General features: G+C 39.0%; 1 protein-coding gene across 2 annotated transcripts in view; it reads left to right on the top strand.

Moving 5' to 3' along the window:
• Positions 1-15,609: 15,609 nt before the first annotated feature.
• The window catches only part of SNX13 (sorting nexin 13), a 63,555-nt gene continuing 53,508 nt past the window's right edge, over positions 15,610-25,656 (top strand). For both annotated transcript variants that reach the window (XM_058032937.1, XM_058032933.1), the window contains exon 1: positions 15,610-15,752. In XM_058032937.1, the coding sequence (XP_057888920.1) occupies positions 15,741-15,752 (12 nt within the window). In that variant the 5' untranslated portion in view covers positions 15,610-15,740. The remainder of the gene's footprint in view (positions 15,753-25,656) is intronic.

The following is a 25,656-nucleotide window of genomic DNA, read 5'->3' as shown; positions in this document are numbered from 1 at the left end:
CTTCATTCACCATGAGAATTCCTCTGGAATCACGCTCAACATGATGAAAAAAAGTAACTCCAAACTTTTGCTTTGAGTGGCTCAACTGTTAACATTAAACAATCAGATCATGTCTGAAATCCTCTCAGAAAGACAATTATCCTTAAAAGGTCATTATATATAGGTATACCTTTAGAAATATTATAACACCAGATGGGAGGAAGACTTGGGAAAATACCCATTAGTAACAATCTGCTTTGCATCAGAGAATGCAATTTTTAATCTTCAAGAGACTCTGTACTAAGCAATTGTTGTGAAGAATAAGATACAGTAATTCTTGAAAACAGTTTGTCCCAAATTTATAAGAAATGTGTTTTTTGACATGGCTGTCTGTCTGACAGATAAGAACTGCATTAGAGATATGCTCTGACTTTTAAAAAATTCTGTGAATTCATATACCTATCAGTAGCTTTGTCCTTTGATTGGAGAGGTTTTTATTTTTAATTTTGGCTCAATTCTTCAGCTAAGCATAAACGTAGAGCCATCATTGTGGAAGATGTAATGCACTAAATTAGGTCTCCTGGGGCCTATATGGGAAGAAAGAAGGAAAGAAATGTGATTAAAAGGAAATTCAGACAGATTGTTATGAAGCTGGCAAAATAAAGAATCTTACGGTATTCCTGAACTAATGTTAGAAGCTTGGGAGAACATCAAAAACTACTACAGATTTTCATGAATAAACATAATTCTAATTGGATTGACAGACAATGTAGAACGAGTTTCACAAGTGAAATGTTCGTCAGTGACACCCTGTACTCTCAATCCAGGGATGGCAAAACTACTGTGGAAGTGGCAGGTCTAGTCCATTTTACACTTGAGCCACAGAGTAAAGGGTCATCCCCGAATACATATCCAGGGAATATGATGTGACTTCACATGAGATATATTGATTTAGAGGCTCATTTTTCTTGAGCTTTAGTTTGTTTCTCACTTGTTTTGCAACTCAATATCACTTAACGCAATCTCACTTTAGGACCCTGTGCATTAAACTGACTGCATGGGTTTCAAAAAGATCACGATCAGAATTTCTTCTATATAATTGTTCATGGGTTTACATTAAAGTGCCTGTGAAAAAAATGCAAAAGAGAGTCAAAAGATAATGCAACTTTTTAAAACTTGAATTTGGCTTTTTTTTTGTGCACTTTCCTAAGAAGTTAAGAAATGGTTCTCCTTATGCAAACTCCCCTCCTGGTAACTTGGAAGCTGGTAGCACCAGTGACCACAAAAAGCACTAAGGTTTCGCAGTTGATATATATCCTCATACTCAGTGAAAAAGAAAATTACACCTATAGAGAGAAAAGAGCTGCTACTAATATTCATTAGAGGAAAAACAGAATGAATAAAATGGAAACATTTCTATCCTATTTAACACAATTGTTTGGCTGGGTTACTTACACTGGCCAGCCAGCACAGATGTAACTGAGCTAGCCATACCATAAAGGCAGCAGGTAGAATTAAAGTAGATTTAGGATATGCTGAGTGCTGGGCTATTTGGGTTCTTTTTTGCAAGTTGTGGTGGACATTGGAGACACTGTTAGGGATGAGGCCAATAAAGCTCTTGGAGTAGATCAGAGTTCCGCAGTGGGTGTGTTATTTGGACCTATGGCAACATGGGATTATTGCAAGTGTTCATGGCTACATCATAAATCACAGAAAACCAAACTTTAATGTTAATTTTCAGTTTTTAAGACAACTTATTCTGCTCCTTAAGATTTATAACTAGCCTTTAAAAATAAATTTTTAACTTAAAATTACCATGAACATTAAGTTTTGTAATTCTGGGTCTTATACGAAGAGATTACAGGAGCTTCCACCATTTTATTTTGAAATCTCATACCTTAACTGAAGTAGGAAGAAACTGTATCTTTAATAAGATAACTTTTCTCCATTGTGTGTTTTGATTGTAATATATAAGTAAGTACATATTGAGTTATAAAACAGTTTGGCTATAAATAAATTTTTATGATTGAACTATGGAATGCATCCACAGATATTTAAAATTTTAAATTAGACTCTAGTTTTTGTATCAGTGGTCTTCCATGCTCGTTTTCATAGCAAAATATTTTAGAAATACCAACATTCCCCAAAAGTTACATTTAAAAGATCCATAAAAGATCATAAACTCCAGAAAATCTTCCAAATTCTTGCAACGAATATGCACCATTACAAGAAAAGGCTACTGATGTTTGCCTATAAAAAAATAGTTTCATGCATGGATGATGATTACTTTCCCAAACATCCTCCATAATTACTTTAAAAGAGGTAAATAGTTGTCATTATATTTCTTAGTATTTTAGAACTTGGAAAATCTATTGTAAAATGAAATTTCCATCAATTCAAGTAAGTATACGAATAAATCAATCTCTTTCTCTCCTAATTTCTATATTAAACACAGTTGCATATAGAAGAAGGCTTTAGTACTTCATCAAGCATTTTGAATATATTTGCATACAGAATAACCAGAAAAGACCAAATTACAACATAGAACACATTTTTATAGTAGTTATAGCCTATGCCAAATGGAGAGCATCTTTTCTATGCAAACAAAAAAAAGTCTAAAAGTGGTATGTGACTGTAGTACTGCTGTTGCTATGGATGTTCTGAATGTCCTCCTTAACATCTTTATCTAGTTAAGATACATTATTAATATACAAGGACAATATAAGGACATATAAATTCCTTAATCAAAATTTAAACACTCCTAAATTATTTTTATAAATGTGAAGTTGTAGGCCTTTTTCTTTTTTGATCTACTTTTATGCCATTACATTATTTCTTAAAGCTTTCTCTTTGACCACTAACAAAGAAACTTTATGTCAGTGTGGGGTTTTCAAGAAAATCAAGATAATATAAGTCCCAGAAGTCTGACAAATGTACCATAGCCAGATGTGATATTAATGAGCAACTTTTATTCTGCCATACAGTATTTGAATATTGGAAGCATCCGAAAAATAGGGAGAAAACCCAACAACAAAACAGCTGTAAAGTATCAAAGGGGGCAGAGTTTCTTGCACTTTCGATTCCTTAAAAAATTAAATCTGATGCTCTGGAGGGCTTTGCAGGTGGCTGGCAGCACCGAGTCTCTGCTAGTCTGTGAAAATTGGCCTATGACTTCAGAGGTGAAAAGGAGCTGAGAAGCTTCTGCAAATCTATCTTTAGATATTTCAGTTAATTATCTGGCTGCCATGCACTACAGGGCATCCCAGAGGGTTGTGAACAGGGCAGCAGGGCTGGATGTGTGCTCCTGAAGGACACAGGTGCTGCTACCAGCAGACAGCAAACACCTACACAGGCAATAGGTACCCTTTAAAATTCTTCAAGTAATTTCATGGAGCTGGGAATTCCAGGGGCTTAACAGCTGTAACATCAAAGGCTGCACATGAATGAAAGACTTGGAAACACTCCCAAAGCTGGTAAAGAAAGAAGACATAAAATCAGACAGCTATGCATCTTGAACACATCTTAACGTGCATCACCCAGTTTAGGTATCAGGCAAGAAGTCCCTCAGCTGAGATAATTATACAGGGTGTCCTCAAGGTAGCTTCTCTAGTGCCTAATCACGTGTGCACTTGCACAACAACTTTTCCTTTAAGAAGAACACTGATAAGATTTCCTTATTTCTCTTGGCCATTTTCCAAGCCTTGTAGGAACATATTTATTTTTAGAACTATGGTCCTAAGTTAATTTGGTTGGAATTAACCAAAGGGCTCAACGGCATTAATGGAAAACAGAGAGGTAAAGATGCATGTGTGCATACATTCAACACACACACGCATACATTTGAGCCCACACAGGCATTTTTGTTATCTTATAAAAAACCAATTTGAAAATACAATTTAAAACACACCCTTCAGCAGTAATCTACATGTTTTACAACAACAAATACATTAAGAACAGTTGACATTTTGTTTGGTTAGGAAAATTTCCCTATTGCTCATAAAAACCAAAATTGAACTATAGAATTAAGCTTATATAGGAAAAAAGATTATTTTTATAGTCCCAGCAAGATACCTTAACTATATGTAAGTCCCAGCATAATGAAAGATTTCCTATTTGTCAAGTAACAGCATGGTGATCTGTAATAAATACTAATATAACGTAGCAAGTCAGAGATCAAAGCCTCAGTCCTAAAAGATACAGAATAACTCATGAAATCATAATTACTGTTTTGATTTAATCCAGGCAGTTTGCTTAAAGCATTTTTAAAGACATGCAAGCATTTCAAAGAAAACAAGTGTCTAAAGGCAAAACAGGAAATAATCTGGTTCTCTGTCCTTCCTCATTTTATTTTGTAGCACACCTATTTTTGATATTATATAAAAAGCCCATATCCAACCTACTAATTCCCTCATCACAGTTTTCCTTCAGTAGTGCTGTCACCTGCACCCAATTGAAGTGGAAATAGATTTCCTTAGCACAGGTCTCCAGCTTTGTGCTTAGCATCATATAAGCTGTAACATGATTAAGATGTGCAGTCGTTTAAGATGCAAAACTCAAACTCACAGTTTTGCAGAATCAGGTCATGATTATACAGTCTGTTTAATGTGATTAAATCCTGCTGATTACATGCAAAAATGGGTGCATGTGCTCTTTAACTTGCCTGACTGTGCCTGCTCAAAAGCCTCCCTGCTGGTGGCAGCGCTAAGGAAGATGCTGGGAGTGAGCAGCTGGGCATGGGCGGAGACAGAGTCAATTGGTGTCAGGTTAATGGGAGTGTGAGCCATCACTGCAGCTTCTTATTTGCAAGCTACCAGCATAGATGCAGTTTTGCTTATTTCTATGAAGCATCTCATACAGTTGGGGTACTTTTAAAAAGTGAATTTTCCTTGTAAATGTTGCCATTTTTAGATAAACAACTTTAAAATATCTATTATTAAGAAAGGACATTATTAGTTATTTATTAGTTCAACAATAGGATTTTAATGTGAAAACTGTCAAATCAGTCCTAATGCCTACACACCTTAAAACTGACCTTCTGACAGTTTGTGGTCTGCATGACAAGCTTTATTTTACCTTGTTGTTGAAGAGAAGGGTATACCACCAATATTGGTGAAGTCAGTAAAGATCTTAAACCTACTGCTTCCTTAATAATCTAGAAACATACATAGTACATAAAAACTGGAAGCAAAAATAAATTTGGGGTTGTGTCATTCACAACAGTAAGTCTAGCCCTACACATTAAAACTGAGACTAGTGGAAAAAGGTGTAAGGGACCATGTATCTGTGCCTAGAACCCTGGGAGTTCCAATCAGTAATCACACTAGTTGGCACATGCACCTGAGCCAATAAAATGCTATCTTAAACGCAGCTCAACTCTTAAAATTAAATGTCATTCCTAATTGGAAAACACATCACAAAATGCCACTCAAACTATTTCATTCTGTATGTTTAAAAAGATTTTTTTTGCATCTCTCTTGCAATCTTTTAATCAGCAGCTGTGTACTTTACATACATGATGAGTGTGTTAACGTCAAAGAGAAAAAAAGGAAAATGTTCCATGGAAATAAATGTAGTTTTGCTTTCTCTAGCTTGAATGCAGGACTCCAATTCACTCTAGATTCATTCCAATTCATTGTAATTCATTCCACAATTGAACTTTCTCTCTATATAACACAAAAGTTTAAGAAACTGTTTACAAAGGCTCTGCAAAGTTCTGTGCAGCCAGCCTAGGCCCAGCTATGTGGACCTGGATGAATAAATGGAATTCTATTCACATCTCTCACCTAAGGTAAGGAAAGTATTTTTCCTTATCCTCACAGAAATAAATGTCCTTGTGGAACAGAGCTCCATCTCTTTATAGTTATTTTTGGATAAAGACTGCTAAAGAGGTCTTCTGTGTCCTGGAAATCTCCAAATTTTGGAGAAGAAGACTGATCACATATTTTTAATTATTAATTTGCTTGTGGAACACTGTTTGGAATACAGTTACCTCTGTCAGTAGCAGGTGGCAGAAGATGCCTAAATGTTCTTTGGTTACAGTCCTATAGACAGTTTAATATATTTGTGTTAAAGTATAAATATAAGTTCTGTGCATTGAGTGATTATAAAAGTTATTCCAGTAGTAATGGTAACACATGCAAAAGTTTTGGAGGATTTAAAGCATTATGAGTACCCAAAATGTAGGGTTTTGAATTCAGTGGTACCCCTATCACAAACTAGAAATGCATTTTTTTTCTACTTACCCAGTTTTCTAAGACTTTAGGATCCCTGTAGGCATTTCTGTTCCAAGAGGAAGGACAAAAACTTGCTTGCCTGCAGAATCTTTCATCATCACATGGCTCAAGCACATGTCTTCACAGATGGCAGCTTTAGGTCAAGCAACAAAAGCAACCCCAGAACCTGCTATAGTGATGAGCTCTATTTGATTTTTCCATTTAAAGCTGTTTCACATTCACTGAAAAGCTATACAGTTTAAAGTTACAGAGCAAACATATCCTTTCCCCATTAGTGAGAACATTCTATCCAGAAATGCTTTTGGTAGCTACCATCAGGCTTATCCCAGAGCTCATTTCTTCTCAGAGGTAGAAGCTCTTTGGTTTGAGGGAGGGGCAGAAGACAGATGAATCCTGGCAGCTTGCTCACTCCCCTGGGACGGCACTTTGCCCAGCTGGCAAGCAAAAGACAAATTCATGCTGAGCTGTGAGAAAGAGGGGCATTTCTGAAAGGAATATGGAGTTGTTGCTGCACCAGGGGCCTAGGAACTGAAAGGAAGTATATTTCCCTGTGAAAATGGAGGAATAGAATTAAGAAAGTATTACAACCAGATATTGCAGGGTGAAGAACAAAAAAAAAATAAAAATGGCACTGAGCGAGCAGAGAGGTTACAGATGGATAGACTTTGCAAGGAGCACTAGATTTTGCAAGGAAGACGTTCATTTTCTGTGGCTGGATGTAAATGGGATGGTAATTCTATTTTTATTTTTTTAAATCTTTTTTTTTTTAAGTATTTTATTCTAACTTAGATTTGTTCCTTTCTCCTGATATACTTTCTAACTGTGTGTTCATTGCACTGCTCCAGAAAGAAGCAAGAAAAGATCTAGTGCAGCTGATTTCTGTTTTGTAACTGGAAAATATTTGTTGCAGCCCTATACTTTGTCACTTCTGTCAGATAATTTGCAACTTAAATTAGACATGCTGTTTGGTTTTTAACTCTGGCAACACCTGAAGGCATTACATAAGTTTTTAATTGCATCATGTGTTGAGGAAGAACTTGATGCACCTAATTGTTTTTAATTGGCAAATTTTTAATAGGTGCATAAAATTCAAAATAACAATGTTCAGATCAGTCATGTATTAGGCTTGGACAGAATACATCTTTTCTCTTTTCTCACCTCCAAAGCACTGATGAGTTTGGAGTAAATCAAGCTTTTTCTGGCAGTTATCTGTGTAAATCCAAAATCTTCATCACTATGATGACTAAGCAAATCTAAATTTCAACTCAAAACTACATTGCAGACTCCTGTGCATAGTTGTTACAGAGATTTTAGCTTAGTTTTTTACTTTGCATTATCAACTTTCACTCCAGAGTCGTCTGGTTCAATTGATGTTTATATTCAGTGTTTGCAAACAAAATCCCTGTGATTGTACTTTTGCTTTGAGACTGTTTTGACTGCAGCATCTGTACTGCTTGTAAAATGGGACATAAGTAAGCCTGAAGTAGTGTATTCTCAGCCTGAAGAAAAAGTGATATCCTTTGTTAAACCCACTGACATCAAGGAGAAAGGGAAAGACTAAACATGCATTTTAAGCTTACAAATCCTCTTCAAGTTGGCATTTCCAGAGGAACTATTTTAAGAAAGAACAGGAATTATCAGGAAATTATGGGATTTATCATGGAAAATTTCACTGTCCTACTTTGGGATATGTCTTTGCTGCAAGGATTAATACTCAGACGTGTGAGTCACTCTGCAAAATCCTATCTAAGATGACGCCCTTGCTGATCCTTTGTGACCTTAGATGTATTGCTGATGTCCTCATGTCAGCAGTAGTGGCACACATGGTTCCAATTCTTTCACAATAAACTGTGGAGAAAGGGTCTGTCTTTCTGGGAACTGGATGTTAATTATGAGAAAGAACTAGTGGCATTTAGTCCTTCTGGAAAAGTGAAGGAAGAACATACACAATCAGAGATATTTTTTTTTCTCTTTTATCAAACTATAACATTAGGGAAAAAACTCCAAAACCAGAAAACCAAACTTGTAAAAAACTTAAGGAGAAAAACAGATTGTCAAAATTAAAGCAAACAAACCATGGAAACAGTTAGAGGATCAAATCTTTATTCAGGGACAAATCTTGTATATAAAATCCACCCAAATGAAATTCTTTGTAATGGCCTCTGACTATGCGTGCAAAAATGAGGAAGAGGAGTGCCTGAGGAACAGGTTTTTCTGGTGAAGGAAGAACTTGGTAGTCCTTCTAATATATGAAAACCAATTTGGCATTGACATAGGAGCAGTTTTTATTGCTCCTTCAGGGGAGCAGACACAGATTTCTGTTGTAAAGTCCACAGGGGAGAGTACTGTGAGCGTCCAAGATAACCAGAGGAAATGTTGGTACTCAAATAAGCAAAAAGCAAAGACTGTTGCACTCCTCTGTGCTGCCTCTTCCTAATGCACTACAAGCAGTATATTTGTTTCAGGTGTTTGAACATACTGTAGCTGTTTCCAGTGGTTAAATCAAATCTCTACATTTTGTAGTTGCATCAGTGTTTGCTAAGAACAAACTGCTGTAAGTGGGCAGCAAAACAAACAAGCAGAAGAATTCAGACAATCCCCAAAGTGGCTTCAAAGGTCTAAAGCTTCTGTTCTGGGAGCACATACAGCACTAATAGTCCTTCACACACAGACAAGATGCAAACATCAGTGATGCACAGTGGGAAGAAAGTATAATAAGCTCTCCAGTATTCTCACAGTTTTTGCCAAATCCTAAAAGTTTACTATAACTTAAAATATTTAGCTTCTTTCTTACAGTTTTTGGAGCCAAGTAATTTATTGCCAGAGGAAATACACTTTTAAAAGATTTTGCAGTGTTCATGACTTCAAAGCAAGGCCTAATGAAAATATGACTTGAAAATTTCTTACAGGTTCAGGAGACAAAGAAAATGTAAACAACTTTCAGTTCCAATGTCATGATTCTTAGGGCCTGGCTAATGGCTCTGAACACCTGAGGTTGCTGATACTGCAGACAGAATATTTATTTTACTCATAGCTATTAGATTCTTCTCTTTTTCTCCCTCACATCCCTCCCCTATAAGCAGACCAACTGTCCTAGAAATTTTATTGATTATGGATTAGGCTTTTACGACTCAGAGGAAAACACTGCTTAAAAAAAAAAAAAAAAAAAAAAAAAAAAAAAAAGAAGTTTTAGAATAATTTCTAATGCCCCTCTGCTCAGATTTTTTTTTAAATACATTTCCTTACCAAGAACCTTTTGTACCATGTGTTAACTGCAGTACAGTAAGTCAGGCTTCTTAGATTTCTCTGGATGATATCTTCATCTGTATTTATGTAAGAGGACACAATAGACACCATTTTGTAGAATACAAATATGGTAAATGATGCTAATTTTTTTAATGCATAATGAATAACTTTGCTTCCTATTTGTCTTTTTTTTTTAATTGTTGTTAATCTTATTAAGTGGACATTTGCTCCCAAAATGTTTTAAATATAACTTATTTTGTGTTCTCTGTGCCGTTGGACATAGTAATCTTGTTCTTAAGACGCTGGCAAAATTCTGCATAATTGTAACAATTACAGCACCGGTATCACTGTAATCATTACTGTAGCAATTTGTAACCTGAAAATTCAGACCCAAACTCCTGCTTGGGACCTACACCTAAGGCCTGGAAGGATAATTATGATAGAATAATGCAAACAAATTCTTCTTACCAGAAAAGTAAACTGAGTGCACTGTGACACCATCACCGAACAAAACTAAAATCTATGTACAAAAATTGTTTGCAGTACATTCTAAAATTGTGCATATGTATGCTTGAGAGAATACCAAAAGTATCCTTTTGAAGGATCCTTTTGATACCTTTTATACAATCACATAGGCTGATGTACCTGCCAGATACACTCATGGGTTCAGATCTCTGAAGAGAAACCATCCAAACCCTTTTGCAATGGGCAGCTGTTGATTCCAGGTCTAGCTTGGGCAAATAGTCTGAAGAGAAATATCTTTAAATCACAAATATGCTTTCATGGCTCTTGAGCCACTTGAAAGGAGTGGGATCATTTACCATAACATAGAATAAAAATTCCATGTAACCGTTTAATCTACAAATCATCATGTCAGTCAGATAAAGAATTGCACTGATTGTTTCCAAAGGAATTCTAATAATTAAGGTGACTTTTCTAAACACTTTGTTGCATTCTACCTTGCTTGCCTTTGTATCAGCAGTGTACAAATAGCATAGGAAGCCTTCTGTTTGTGTGCAAAAAAATCCCCAGCCAGAAGCTATGCAGCTGATGACTAACATCTATGTTATAATTCTGATGTGATTCTAGTTGTGATAGACTTCTGATAGACTTCTGAAAGAGACACCATAATTTTGAAAGTTCTCTTTTTATTAAAAATATAGCTTATCTTTATTCTAATACTTACTTAGACAACTAGGATTAAGATGCTAAGGCAAACAATGTCTGTCTAGTCTGTCTAGCTGCAGAAAGCTGCTTGAATACAAAATGTTCACTATAGCAAAGACGCAAGCTGGCAAAAGCTTGAAAAGAAATTTCAGCCTCCCATAAACAATTCTGAGAACATGAACATTGGGGAGATATTGTATCCTTATTGCAAAGGATGAAGCAGGAATTAAAGCTGATGCTCCTTCAGTAATTATTAATCTAATGCTCAACATCATATTGCTTCAAGTGGCCCTTTCACATACACCCTTGCATCTTCTGTCTGTGCTGCATCTCAGGTGAATGATGAAAAAGCTTAAAGTGAAGGAGATATTTAATTGGAAATTATGCAGTTGTGATCCTGACCAGAAACAAAACTTCTGATCAGGCCACTCAGATCAAAGAGCTTAGAATTGGCAACATCCTGATATAACAGAATATTCAAATTTTACACTTAAAAGATACTTTGAGTTCCCCTTTCAATCATGTTGCTATGTAGACTTTCAGGGTCATGTGACCTTATTTGAAATGGAATGGAATGCAATCACAGAGAAATGCACTTAAACAGTTAAGACTTAACACTTGAAATATTTAATGACTACAAATTCTTCAGATCTTCTCCACCTCACCTTCTCCTCCAACAAAAAGAGTGAATCCCAAACTGAACAACCCTATGCAAACTCTAACCATACTGCCAGCCTGAGCTACAAGCAACTTAAACAAGAGAACAGAAGCCAAACTTTGGTTTGCATCAGTTGTTATGGACAATCAGAATTAATTACAGCATTCAGAAATAATTCTGTAAAAGATCTTTCTAGATTTTAAAAAAAGGTACAGAAGTTCAGGCTTACTGATGTTAGAAACAGTCTTGTAGCCACTTCCATAAAACTGCTTTGCAAAGCAAAATCTGTCTGTTGTTCTCTCAGTCTGTCCCTCCCCCAACCCTGCCTGTAGTTTCCCCTTTCCTTAGTCTTCGCTTGTTTTCTTGTACAGGTCATGACAACATAACCTTTTACTCTCCAAATTCAGGCTACTGCTCTTTCAGAGGTTATCATGATGGCAATTAGGTCACCAATTTAATTTTTCATAAGCTGGTGAGCTAACAGATATTTAGGTTGTGGAACTGCCCTCCTTTCAGGGCTGGAAAATAATTTGCACTCCTTTGTGCTTTGCTGCAAGTTGGCACAGTTGCTCTTTTATTGCTAAATCCTGCTGATGCCCCTGCTTCTGTGTGTGTCATGTCCTCCCCCTCATGACTATATTTTTGTCTCTTAGTGCACTTTCCATGCTTTACTTTTCAAAATCTTTATAAACTTCTGGATGTAGAGCCTGAAGGTGCTATCTCTGTATTTCAGATTTTAATGCTGCATTCATCATCATTTCAGTAGACAGCCCCATGGCTCCCAATGTCCCCCGTGGGATTTCAAAATGTGGATCTAGAGCATCAGACCCCTCCTTTAGCTTGTAGTGAAAACTGTGATGAGTGCAAAGAACAGTGAGATGTTTGGCAACAGGTCAGAGTTGTTTTATAACTATGAAGGAATTCACAGCCATCAGCTTTCAGGTACTCCTTCTAGATGAGCTAAGCATTTGTGTAGGTCTAAGAGAAAGAAACTCTGTGAGTATTTTAAGGACTGAGTGCAAACACTTTGTGCCAGGTTTGCCTTTGACTGCAGATATAAATACTTGCCCTAACACAGTACTTCACACCATGCTTGTGGGCTTGTGGAAGTGACATGAAAAATAAGGTGTGTGCTGCTCTGCCTGGATGAGCGTGGTGCTAACGTGGCTGCCCTGCAGCTGGTAAAATGCTGGCTTATTGCAGTGCCTGTCCTGAGCTGTGTGTAATAAACACAAAAGGATGACACGGATAAAACTCTCTTACTGATGACTCATCAAGTCTCTTGGGATTATTGTCACTGGAAGATGGGCTCAGGGAAACAAGTGTTCTAGTGCTTCTGGCCTACCACTGATAATTCTTTCCGTCTCTGTTGAAGCCTCATTTCTAGACCTGCTCACACTAATTTAGAAACACCCTTTTTCCTAAGGAAAAAAAAATTGTACATTTTTTCAGTTTATTATAAGAATGGGAACTGCCAACATAACTGCTTGTTTGTTTTCTCTTCCTCCCAGCAGTTTTTCAAGAATTCCCTGATATCATCCTGTTCCCAAGCTGCTGCTCCTTCTCACCTCTCCTTTATAAGGCTGCTTCTTCATCTGCCGTGAGTCTATGTGGTTCAGCCCTTCCTCACAGCCTCACTCCTTGCTGTTCCAATTACACACTGCCTTTCCCTTTTGAAGTTGAGATGTATTGACCAAAAATTAGAACAATGGATTCTAGCATTAGTAACAGTTTGGAACAGTACTAATGTTGTGCTGATTGCTGTTAAATCAGATAACAGTTTTCAGCAGAAGTACTGGAAGGTTTATTCCAGCAGTTCAAGAACAGAAGGTGCTTCCCAGACTATGATGCTGTTGGGTGGCCAAATTCCAAGCAGAAGTAGGGGCAAATTCAAGTACAAAGTATTAATTAGGACTTCATCTTGCTGGGAGATTTGTGTAAGATTTGCTTTTCTACTCCATCATTGCACTCAGGATATATACATCTTTGCAGTAAGTTTTCAAAAGGGATTATTTATTTTGAAAACCTTAACTGCTATACCTAAAAACACAAGGTAAAGAGATACAGTGCCTAGAAAGTTTGTTTGTCTAAGCTATTACCTTGGTTCAGTCACTATTATTTATATATATTCATCAATATAATGAGATTTTTTACATCCTGCTTAACCCTTACATTTTATGAAATAGGTAATTTATCTTATCAGTTTATGATACTGTGCCTTGCCCAAAGGACATATTTATTGACTCAATGACACGTCAAGCAGTAGGAGCTTTATGTATTTTCATTCTATTTCCTGCTGCCCAAGTATGCACTGAAGTTTTTTCATAGTTACACACTACTGATCATTTACTGATCATCCTGCTATTTAATGGGTACCTTCAGGATCTCCTGTAGCACAGATGTGAGCACAGGGCATTATTTGCTTGACTTGAAGCACAGTAAAAGCCACAAATATGGCTCCTAGTTGTATACATATACATCAGCCAAATAAGCACCTACACAATTTTAGGGGACCAAAGAAATACACTGGAATTTGTATTTCACAACTCCCATTTCTCAATGGTTTTGAACAATTTCTAATTTATCAAGGTGGTGAAATACCATGTGCAAGACCTCTGCATGGTGCTGTTATTGCCAAGCCTATGGTTTAAAGAAGAGTTGTTTGTGCAGCCAGATTTGGATTTTCCCTGAGGGATCAGCTTGGGGGAAAGAGTACTGCTAACATGAAACCTTCAAAATTACAGACTCTGAAGTAAAAAGCTTATTAGACACTTAGAAAACTTAGTATTTTTTTATTATTTATAAAAGGCAAATAAACAATTATTAGTATCAAGAGTTTGCTCTTTTTGCTTCACATGACTAACAGATGGGTCTCCAACAGGGGAAAAACAGTTGTATGAGTAAAACTGAAACTCAGTAATACTCACAAATAAAACTAAGAAGTGGTCAACCATGAAACATTAAGTATTTAACAATACCTGGGAAAATTACAGAACTTCTGCAAAACCCATCAGCCTTAAGAACTGCTTAATGCCCTTAACATTTCTACAAGAAAACACATTCTGCTTTTATTGCGGGAGAAAAAACCCTGCAATTGATGAAGGTTCGTTTTCTTCACATTAAAATAGTAGTGTTGTTTTTCCTCCATCTTTCCTGCAAACCATTACTACTTCTTTGGTGTGCATGTTGTTACTGGCAATGCAGGAAAAAAATCCCATCTTGCTCCTACTCTCCTAATGCACCTAAGGTTAACTGTGTAACCCAAAGTCTAGTGAAAAAGCAAAGCCCACAGAACTGTGCTTAAAGGAAGAGCAAGTTTCAGACAGGAATATTTCTGTGTATTCAAATACTACGCTGATGGGGGCAAATCACCCCAGGGTTCTCTGAGCTGGGGCAGACATGGCTCTGTTTCCGAGGAGATATGTTTCTGTTCCATACTTCATGCCATTACTTAGCAATAGAGTAGGTAACAGGCTACATAAATTTCTTTCACAAAATCATTGAGCTTGGAAAAGACCTGAGATCGTCGAGTCCAAACGATCCATGACACTGAGTGCCACATCCAGCCTTTCCTTAAACACCTCAGGGACAGCGACTCCGCCACCTCCCTGGGCGGCCCACTCCTATGCCTAAGCGCACTTTCGTGAATAAATTCTTCCTAATATCCAACCTAAACCTCCTCTGGTGCAGCTTAAGACTGTGTCCTCCCGCCCTGCCGCTGGAGAAGAGACCCCCGGCGTGTTACAGCCTCCTTTCAGGCACTTGTACAGAGTGATAAGGTCACCCTTGACTTTCCTTTTCTCCAGGCTAAGCAACCCCAGCTCCCTCAGCCGCTTCCCAAAGGACCTGTGCTCCAGATAGGACATGCGCTCTTCCTTAGCTTCTAGAACAGGGAAAGACGCGCAGCGCCGCACACATCACTGGGGGATGAGAGATGCGCTGCTTGGTCAGAAATTTAACAAAATATTTCGATTAGCGGCCGCAGCACAGTTGCCTGATACTGAAGAGCTTTAAGACAGGTCACACCAAGGGAGAGAGGGGAAAAAACCCGACCCGCGGTTTCGAGCTCCGTGCCTGGCGGCCGGACCCCGCCAAGGGCCGGCGCCGGTAGCACCGGGAAGGCGCAGCGCGGGCCGGGCCGGGCCGGGCCGGGCGCGGAGCGGAGCGCCGTCCCCGGCAGGGGCGGTCCCGCGGCCCCGCTGGGCGGGCGGGGCGGGGCGGCGGCGCACGTAGCCGTCCCAAGATGGCGGCCGCTCCGGACCGGGCTGCGAGGGCGGCAGCGGGGCCGGGGCCGGCGGGCGGGCGCTGAGCGGGGCGGCGGCGGGGGCTGGCGGCGCTCGCCTCGCCTCCCCTCCCCTCCCCGCGGGGTGCGGGGTAGCTTTCCGCGCGGCCGCCAGGCTTCACCATGCTGCGGGGCTAGAGCCGCCGAGGCGCCGCCGCAGCGCAGCGGGGTAATAATGTTAACAGAGGTAAGAGCGCTGCCGAGGAGGTGCGGGAGCGCGGGGAGCGGCTCGCTGTCCGCCCGGGCGCTCAGCGGCGTGGCTCAGCCCTCCGCCGGGGCCTCCGAGTTGTCTCGGCGGCTGGCAGCTTTCCCCTTGGCCGCGGAGGGCAGAGCCGCTGGCCGGCTCGCCCAGGGCAGCGCCGGGCCCCTCTTATCAGCCTCCGTCCTCCCCCGGCAGGGCGGGACGGGAGCGGGGCGCTCCGGCTCCGTGGCGGAGCCCGGTCCGCCGTGCCCGCTCCGTGCGGCGCCTGGGCCCGGTCCCTGTTCCGACGCGGTCCGCAGACGGCCGGGCTGCGCTGCCCGGAGAGGGCCCGTGGGGCCGCGCCCCCGCGGCGGGCCCGTGTCTGGAGGAGCGCACCTGGTGAGGGGGAACCCGCCTCGGCCCTGGGCCGCGCCGGGGAGGTGCCCCCGCCTGGGCCCCGCTCCGGCTTCAGCCCCTCTGGCCTCCTTCTCCGCGGTGGCTTGGTAAAGGCTCCGTGTTTGTTTTCTTGGAGGGCTTAAGCGGAGCGGTTCGGCTGTGCTTGCCGGAGTTTGTGTCAGTAGGTAATCCGTAGAAGTTGGCTTCACCTCTGCCTGGTGGAGGGTTTCTGTCCCGAAGCAGCTGGGCTGTGAGGCAGGCAGGTATTTGAGGATCAGCCTGTGCTATAAATGTCTGCTGTGTCCAAAGGCATTCTAAAAGGTGGAATCTGGCAATGCTTTCCAGTTACTGGAAATTAGACTTTACCCGTTTTCTGTTTTGTCTACAAAGAGCAATTGATTTTCTATTTTTAATGCCAGCAAGGTGTCCTGAGTGCAGATACTTCTGCAATACAATGACTGTGATACCCGTGTTTTATAATTTGTCGTATTATTCTACGGTGGAGGTTATTAATCCAAAAGTGAGTTGTCTTAAATCTTGCAGGGTAAAGGCTTACTTTCGAACACCTGAACTTTTCAGCTTTACTTTCCTGAATGATATTAAGCAGTGTCTTCCATGTTTAATTTGCATCAGTTCAAAGTTTTGGGGTATTCTGAAAGCAGTTCAGTAGAGCCAGATATCCCCAGGTAGGTAAAATTTGCAGAATGAGTTAAACCTGTAAAAATATATGACCTATTTTTGAATTGAGAGTATTTGGTAGGTGGTCAGATTTAATAAGCTGCATTAAAGAGAGTTGGTGAGTGTGATGGCTATGACTCTTAGCCATAGTAATTTAGATTATTTTAAGGGCAGCATAGAACGTTCTGGGTCGGTGCCTCCTACTGGACTGTTTGTTCCTTCTGGTGGTGGCTGTGTGTGCCCATCCAAGACATGTTATCTTGGAACTGAATTTTCTTTTTTTTTAACAGTGTTGAAATTCTGTGAATAGCAATGTGGATGACAATCCATTGGCTTTTTGAGATAAAGTTTAATGATTTCATGTGTGATGACCAGTTATGACACTTATCCTTGGTGTTAGGAGGAGAGGGTTCTGACGTTCCCTTCTTCTAGTTCCTGTACATATGTTGCTTGTAGGTTTTCAAGGTGAAGTGTTCCAGTGTTGAGATGAAAGTAAATTTTGAGGGAGTCTAGCAAAAGTTCAGGCCTTGCCTGTCTGAAAAGCAGTTGTGGGGAATGCCTACCTAAGGTGGACTGGAGGAGTCCTTTCCCTGTGAGCTTTTCTGGGTGTTCCAAAGATGGCTTGGTAGCTAAAACAGCCTGGGGAAGCTGTGCACAGTTGCACCCATGAACCCTTACCACTCTTGGGAGGAATATGGATATTGTTTCAAGTCTACTGATATGTGATTTCTTTTCATATGAAAATTGAGATTTGACTGTATGGTGAACTGACATTAGAAGCAAAAACTGCACTAGTTTTTGGTGCTGGATATTTATGGCCTTGTCCAGTCTGTTACTGTCTAGAGTGGCCAGAATCACTGTAATTGTGTTTTTAGATTTAGATCCACTTCCCCTACTATAACTGCTAGTTTTATAACTTACTGATATAGAAAATATTTTTTCTTAAATAAGTTTAAGAATGAAAGAAGGGCAGATCAGGTTTTACATGAATTGTTATCATGCAGTAACAAAGTGTTGAGTTTTTCAAGGTCAGTTTGCTACATCTTTTGGCTGTATTGGTATATGCAGACCCCAGCAAATTTGTTTCAGTTTTGCTGAATGCAGTTAGGATTAGGACTTTGTAATCAGTAATTTCAGGGGAAGACCACACTTCCTGTCAGGAAAAAATACTCTGCCTGTTTTTTATTTGGCCCTTTCTGCCCATCTTATTTTAGTTGCATTCAAAACTCATGCTGTTGGATGCCAAGCACATACATTTATTTACCTAACTGGCAAATGGCATTTCCAGATTTTTCACCATAAAACTTATTTCTGCAGTAATGTTGAATACATTCTGTTGGCATGTGTTTAGAGTCCTGCTGTGGTCATCATTTCCTTGGTCTGTTGTGTTGGCCATTCCGTGCCTTTTCACTTGTTCCCCTTTTCTTGTTCATCAGATGTCTCCTCTGCTTTCCAGGCCCGTGTGGCCTGTTCCCATGTGACTTACTGCCTCAGCACTTTCTCATCTGGAGAGGCCACGACAGACACAAGTTGCAATGGTCTTTCTCTTGTCTTTTTGGACAAGAAGCTTTTGGGAAGCAGTTGGTGTTTTACAGCTCTGGCTCTTGGTGGTCAGTAGTGTCTTAAATTCTGATGGACCAAACATTCGGTAGGATTTTGACTTAATTTCCAAGAAGTTTTAGATGTTTTTCAAATTGATAGTCTGTGCTGTCTGCAGTGGCAGGCTGTGTTGTCTCTGAAGAGGGCACTTTATCTCAGCTGAGAAGTAGGTTCCTTTTTTGTCCTCCCCAGCTACTCATTAAAATACTTTGAGATGCTTAGGGAGGACTTCAGAATTTATCAGCAGCTAAATTTTTGACAACTTAATTCTCAGCTTAGCAAGAGTAACTTGTTGCAGTACTAGTAACAGTTGAGAAGGTTTTTGAAATTTGACTTTTTTTTTCAAAGAATGAAGCCATACTTAAGACCAAGCCATACTAAATGAGCTCTGACGTGTTGGTATGTCTTGTTATTACAACTGATTAAGATAATTCACTAACTACATGCAGTATTTCCTTTCCATTAGACAATCTACATTTTGTTTTTAAGAGAGATTTAACAGCCTTTTCTCTTTTTTTTGGTTAAATATTGTTAACTACTAGCCATTGAGAACTGTTTCTGAGTAAAACCAAGCAAATTAGCCTGATTTTTAAGAATAAAGGTTGACTCAGCAGCTTAACTTGCTCTAGAATAATAGTGAATTAGCCCTTCTGCAACAGTAGCACATTGTAAAGTATATTAGTACAGCTCTGAAAGAGGCAGAACACAGTTAACTGCTTGATGTACTGTAGCATTAACTTTTTCTGTTCCTTGATACATGTCAGTGGCAGATTGCTCCAGTGCTTTACGTGTCTGAGCTGTGTTCCGCTGGTAGAGCCATTTTCAAATGTGTAGACATTTACCAGGGTGCTGAAATATAAATAAGTTTTCTGTCCTTTTGTGGAACTTGTGTGCTGGGGCTTTCTTTAGTGCCAGTGTTTTGCTAGATGAGATCTAGTTGGAGAATTAGCTGCAAGCCTTTGGGAGGTGGAATGCCTCTTTCTCCTTCAGTGTTTTCTGTCAATGAGGTTTCCCCTACAGCTGGTCTGTGTTGTGTCCCTAATTGTTCCTATTAGAGCTCCTTTAATAACTCTATAATTTGTGAAGTGTCAGTTGAAAATATGTGAGAAATGATAAAATTAAGAAAACTAACCTTTTGCAAAGAACAGTTATCATATATTCCTAAGTACTTGCTTTTAAATATTTTGCTGGCTACTAGTAAAACAGTGTCTAAACACTCAGGACTATTCTTAGAGTGTACAGTTGGGCCTAAACTGCTGAGACTGAGTGCAGAGTTCTGCAACAACTCTAAAATGTCAGTCTGGACCGATCCCCAAAAGAGTGTGGAAGAAGAAAAGCATGAAGTTCCTTACTTCAACAAAAATAGTAATAGCTTGTTGGGTTAGATAGCTGAAGGAGCTCCAAGTGGTGATTTCCTCTGTCTGGTTGCACTCTAGGGAATTATCTCTCTTTTAAATATGTTTGTGGTCTTCTCCCCACCCTGACAAAGATGACAAAGCATGTTTGCTTTGAGCTAGCATTGGGAGAATTGCTATTATTAGAGAACTCATTGATATTATATCTAAGTTATTTGCAATGGTGGAAGGATTAATATTTAGCGGTCTCACTAGCAATTTTCCCCATTGCTTGGTTGAGAATACCAAGGCTGGAATGATAGCGAAATCAATTGCAGTTGGCACTTGCAGTTATGTGAGCAAGAAGCTTCAAGAAGTGCAAGGCATTGTAAGCTTAGGCCTGATATTCTGATTTCTGAATTAATAAAACAAGGCATTATTTTGTGATGTAAACATATTGACTAGTTTGAATAAGAACAGTTAAGCCTTGTTTACATAATTTCTGTGGGATCACACCTCAAAATGATGATGGCATGATGGTGATTTACAAGTTTGAGGTGAAATGTGTGTTTGTTTGTGCTGTGAGGAAGCACAGATAGTTGGTGTGTTCAGCCAGGGGGACTCCTTTTATAACTACCATTTGTTTTGGACAAGAAGTCAATTCCTACTCTGTCACAGTTGTAGAGGATCTGTTAAAGATTATTATTGCTCTAAAACAGGAGTGGCTGTAAAATCCTGAGAGAGTAGAGATGGATTTCTGAAGAAGTTGCAATGTTGATTGACTTTGTGTTCTGTGTGGAATGAGATGTGTTGCAGTTAAAATAGTGTGAGCCAAATTTATTGCTATATTCTAACATTGACATTTTACAAATATTTAAAAAGTCCCACCAATTTTTAACTAGTTTTTTTTTCAAGTGGGATGTTATGAAAAATTCGTGATTTCCTAGCTTGGAATATGGAATTTGGCCACAGCGGTTAGTACAGTAGTTTATTTTGAAGCTTTTTTACCAGTGACAGTGAAATCTTTTCAGTCCTGCTGTTTTGCCTATTTTCTCAGACAGTGAGCACAAGACTGATTTGATTTGAACCTCACCAGTTTGTCAGTCCACTAGTTGCCAGCAGGAGATGAAAATAAAATCATCTCTGCTGGCTTGAATCCCATTAAATCCCTTCATGCATCAGATGGCTTGTATGATGTCCTTTCTTCAACTTCACTTGGAAGGATTTTTTGATAATTAGAAATACTAAATTTTAAGAACTTTTTCTTTATTTCAGGTGGAAATGGCACTGTGTTTGTTCATGTGAGGGCTCATATGGCCTAATTAAAAGTTCACAGATACCACTGATGTCTGAAATGCTTCATTCAGTATCCCATTGTGGTTGGAGTTCTGAGTAGGAGGATGAGCTTTGCATGCATTTTCTTTCCAAGGGCATTCATAAGTTTGGGAACATTCTTTGAAGAGTATTAACTGCTTAAATGCAGTTTGCTTGTGTTAGAATGTTATTTTTTAATCTTTTATGTCTGTTCCTTTGCAGTTCTTCCCTTAATCTCATGCTTTTTAGAGGAAGGGGGTGATCCTGGTTCTATTTTAATCACATGTGTTTGTGTTGGAATATTTTGATTTCAGAGCTGTCATTATTGTAAGATTCTTGTTCATCAGTATATTTTTGCAATTCTAGGGAATGCCTACTCAGCCCTTCTGCTGGTGCCTCTAAGGCAGTGCAGGTTAGGCTATCTCTTGTGATAAGAGGGAATGAACTTGAGCAGGAAGTTTGAATTGCAACATATCCTGTAGGGCACCCTGCATTTCCACTCTTCAGTCAGCGCTCTTATACAAGGCCAAGTAGAAAATGATCTAGAATAGCAAAATTCTTGCAGCAGCTGTCCAGCTGATTATGAAACAGTGCCTCAGACTTGGAATGATTTCTCACGTACCTCTTAAGTCATACTAAAAGCAATGGGGAACAAATGTTCGTGGTGTTCCCAGTCACCCCTTATTCAGGATTTGGCATTCCAGTCTGCATGGATGAATTGAAAATCTGGTGGTGTACATGCCTTGGGAAACAAGTGTGCAACCTGTGTTACTGCAGAAAGAGTGATTGCTTTGAAGTCTTGCTGATTGTCAGAATGGTCCTGGAGCTGCCTGACTTGGAGAGATCAGGGGGCCTTGCTTGTTGCCCTGCTGCTCTTCTAACAATGGCTGATGCAGGCTGAGCTGAGATATCCCTGAGTCTTGAGTATTTTCTCCTTTGTGAGGCCCACTTAAACCTTTACATTCCATGTCCATTGTAATAAATAAAAACTTTATTGAGGTTGGGTTTCATACTGTTCTATCAGCTTACTTTTCTGAAGCCTTGTCATGATTTTTGTGATATCTTGAAAATAATGGGATCAGTAAAAAAATATATATTCCTTATTCACTGAAGCACCTCTTTGTGCTTCAAATCATATCTCTGTTTATCTGTATTTGATTGCTTTTTATTCTTTTTCTAAAAATCTATGCAGGTGGTTGTAGTTCTGTTCCCCTATCCCTAGTATATCTTGGTATATTTGTTACTGATAGATAGCTTAATTTTTAATGAAACCTATTGGGGATTGAAGTATCCAACCTCTTTTAACATACTTGGAAGAAAAATACTTTTCTTTATAGTTTGTATACTCAAATTAGTATTTTTGAGTGTTAGTGAGATAATACTAACAAATGGAAATTTCATTAACTTAATAAAGCAAAATCATATACTATGGAAGTTTCAATCTTGTAATTTAATGCCTGAATTACAAATTTAATTTGATGGTACATATAATGAAATGGTAATTACTTTTTATGCTTGTTTATTTCTTCTATAAAATTTAAAAAATCTTGTGGAGAACAAATTGGTTTCCGTGAATATAATTTTTATTGTTTTGGTAAGAAGTTATTTACTTATAACATTAGGCTAGGAGAATAATGTTTTATTTAAAATTTTCACATTTACCAAAGGTTTTTTTCCTGAATTTAATAGAGTGCAGTAGGTGTAATAATAAAACAAATAATTTGTCCTTGCTTTGTGTATACAAGCACTTAATACTGGTACCTTGCTTTATGGTCTTACAACTATGTACTTAATTTCTTCTTTAGTGCTTCATGTTTGACTTGCATGTGTGCTTTGAAATAAATTGTATGTTTATTTCTTGAAGTTGTTTTTAAGGTCTGGGCCTTAGATGGTACTGGTCTGTTTTTCAGTTGGCAGCTGCTCTACTGCAGCTTCTTAAAAATTCTTAAGATTGTGAATTAGCAATAGTGACACCAACAGCAAACAATGTGTCTATGAATGTTTCTAAGCTCTTACATTATTTTATTGGATATTTTCCTTTATTGAATTCTCCAATTAAAGATGATTGACTGTTGCCAAATCACTGTTTCTTTTAATTGGACTTTATTTTACTGGCACCTTTTTTGTTTGAAATATATTTTCTCTCTTAACAATCTCAATATAACATGATGCTTGCAGTCTTCTTACTTTTCTCTCTAGATTTCTAGAGAATTGCCCAAAACTCTAATTTCCCTTATTTTCTGTTTTTTTGATGCATTATACCAAATGGCTTTTTGTTTTCCAGTGAAAAAAGTAGCTGCATTGTTTCTGTGTAGAGTTGTGTCCCTGGGCTGGTCTATGAATGCTTCCACCTTGCTGTCTGTGTCGTTCTTCTTTTGTTTGTTCTTTTGTTTTTCTCATGCATTTCCCTCTTCTTTATTATTATCTTTATATATTTTTTTGTTTTCCTGCTGCTGTCACTGGGATGGCCATATATTTTCCTTTAGATGTTGTCCATGCATAAAGGTATTTTAGATGCTAGGAGTGCCATTTCATGTTTGACTTCACTGGCTCTAGTTTGGCTGCTACTAAAGTGGTTTTCTCCCCTCCACCAGACACAAGCTGGTCTGACAGCTTCTTGTTTCAGGTCTAGCAGCTAAGTAGCAACTGCATGAAGAGTTCTTTTGCCTTGGTGAACCAGTCTTGTGGAAGGACATGAGGGTGGGAACACAGAATAAGTTGCCAAATCAACAGCTGCATGCTTTGGTGCTCAGGAAGTGCATAGTATCAGTCTGCATTTCCTTCTGTGTAGATCTAAAATGAGTGAATACCCAAAATAATTCCTGTTCTTTTGAAAACAGGGAATGTCACTATCCCTTCTGTGACTTCTGAGCACATCTCTGCCTCCAGAAAAATTTACAAATAGGGTTTGGTAGTTCCAGCTAGGTTTCTTTTTTTGTTCTTGGCCATGTGACAATGATTGAAGTTTTTAGATATCTTCTCTAAACTTGCCCTGGGAGCTGGATATTCACATGACTCAATTAGTTTAATCTATAATTAGTTTTAGTCTATAATCTTGAAGTGGCAAGAGTTGATGTGCCATTTCTGTGGTTTCCTTTCCTCTCTGAATTCATTGAAATTTGTTGGAAATATTCCATACTCTTATGTATGAGAATGAAGTATTCCAGCAAGTTCAAAAAACTGTCCCTTTATATGATGTTATTTGTAGGTATTCACACTTGCCTTCCCCTGTTCTGTGTCTTCGTGGGAGAGGAAGTTTGTGAACCTGGGAGATATCCAGGAAATAGTTGACATGCTGATTCTGGGCCCGGATTTTGCACAAGGAAGAAGATGACTACTTGAGGCTAGAAGATTCATCTAGGATACTCAACAGGCTCTTTGCTTCCACAGAGAGACCAGGTGGACAGAGATCATGGGGCAGAGTCTTGGAAGAAGTTGTAGGAGGCTTCACTCTGCTGACACTTACCTGCAGTGCTGCCAGCAGCGTTCTGTAGCGAACCACTGAATAAAACCTGTGGAGTTGCTCAGGGTTGTGCAGGCAGCAAACAGCAGTTTCTCAGTAACAGTGTGAAGGGAAAGGCAAAGGTGCAGAGAGGACTGTCAAAGACACTCATGGAGGGAGCAAGCCTTCCTGATAGGGATGGGGGGCCAAACATCTTTGGAAAGCAAGCAGGTAAAGCACAAAAAATAAAGACTGGAGGAGGTATTGGAAAAGGAGGATATTAAATACATGAAGGGGAAAGATTTGATTTGTTTCTGTTACATTCCTATTACATTTGTCCCATTAGAAAAAGACAGTAATATTTAAACAATTTCTCCTTTGCTGATTCAAAGCAAAATCGGAGTGCTGATTTTCTGTGTTGGCACTGTCCATTCTGTGAAGAGTTAGGCATCAGCTGCTTATTAAAGAGGTTGTAGAATTTTGTATACTGTGAACTACTGGAAAACTTGCTGACACTGAACTGATCTCTTTCTCTTGCTTTACTTTGTCTAACTGTGTGATATTTTGTCCAAAAAAACAGTTGAGAAGAACAGTAAGTTTTTAGGCTTACTCTAGCTTTGTACAGGTTTGCGTCAGTTTGTATAACAGCTGTTTCCATGGTTATTTTGTCTTCATCCAGCAAGCATGCTTCATACAAAATTTGGCCCTGTAGGAGTTCAGATGTACTCTGAGAGACCACTGGGAATTCGTAGTGAAATAGTGGTTGTATCAGAGTTTCTGTATTTTATTTATATAACTGGAGAAAACCTGTGGCACTCAGAGAACTGCATAAAATTTAAACTTTTGAAGAAAACAGTAGAGCAACATCACAATCTTCAAAGGAAGGAGCTAGTATTCTGTCAGTGGTTTTAAGTTTCTTAAAAATGGACTATATTTACACCTTGGGATCCTACTTGTTATTTGTGTACTGACAACAAATTTTTTGTGGTGCATACTCTGATCTTTGGAGTTCTATTTTTAGTATCCATTTCATTTTCCAGCTTGTAGATTATGATGCTGCTTAAAAAGCACTATATAGTTTTAAGAACTGTTGTGAAACTATCAGTATATTTTTTACAAGAAATCAGTTACAGTGAAGGGGTGATCA

This window comes from Melospiza georgiana, chromosome 1 (assembly GCF_028018845.1).
Source record: "Melospiza georgiana isolate bMelGeo1 chromosome 1, bMelGeo1.pri, whole genome shotgun sequence".
Taxonomy (NCBI): Eukaryota; Metazoa; Chordata; class Aves; order Passeriformes; family Passerellidae; genus Melospiza; species Melospiza georgiana.
This window is presented reverse-complemented; position numbering and strand designations above follow the sequence as displayed.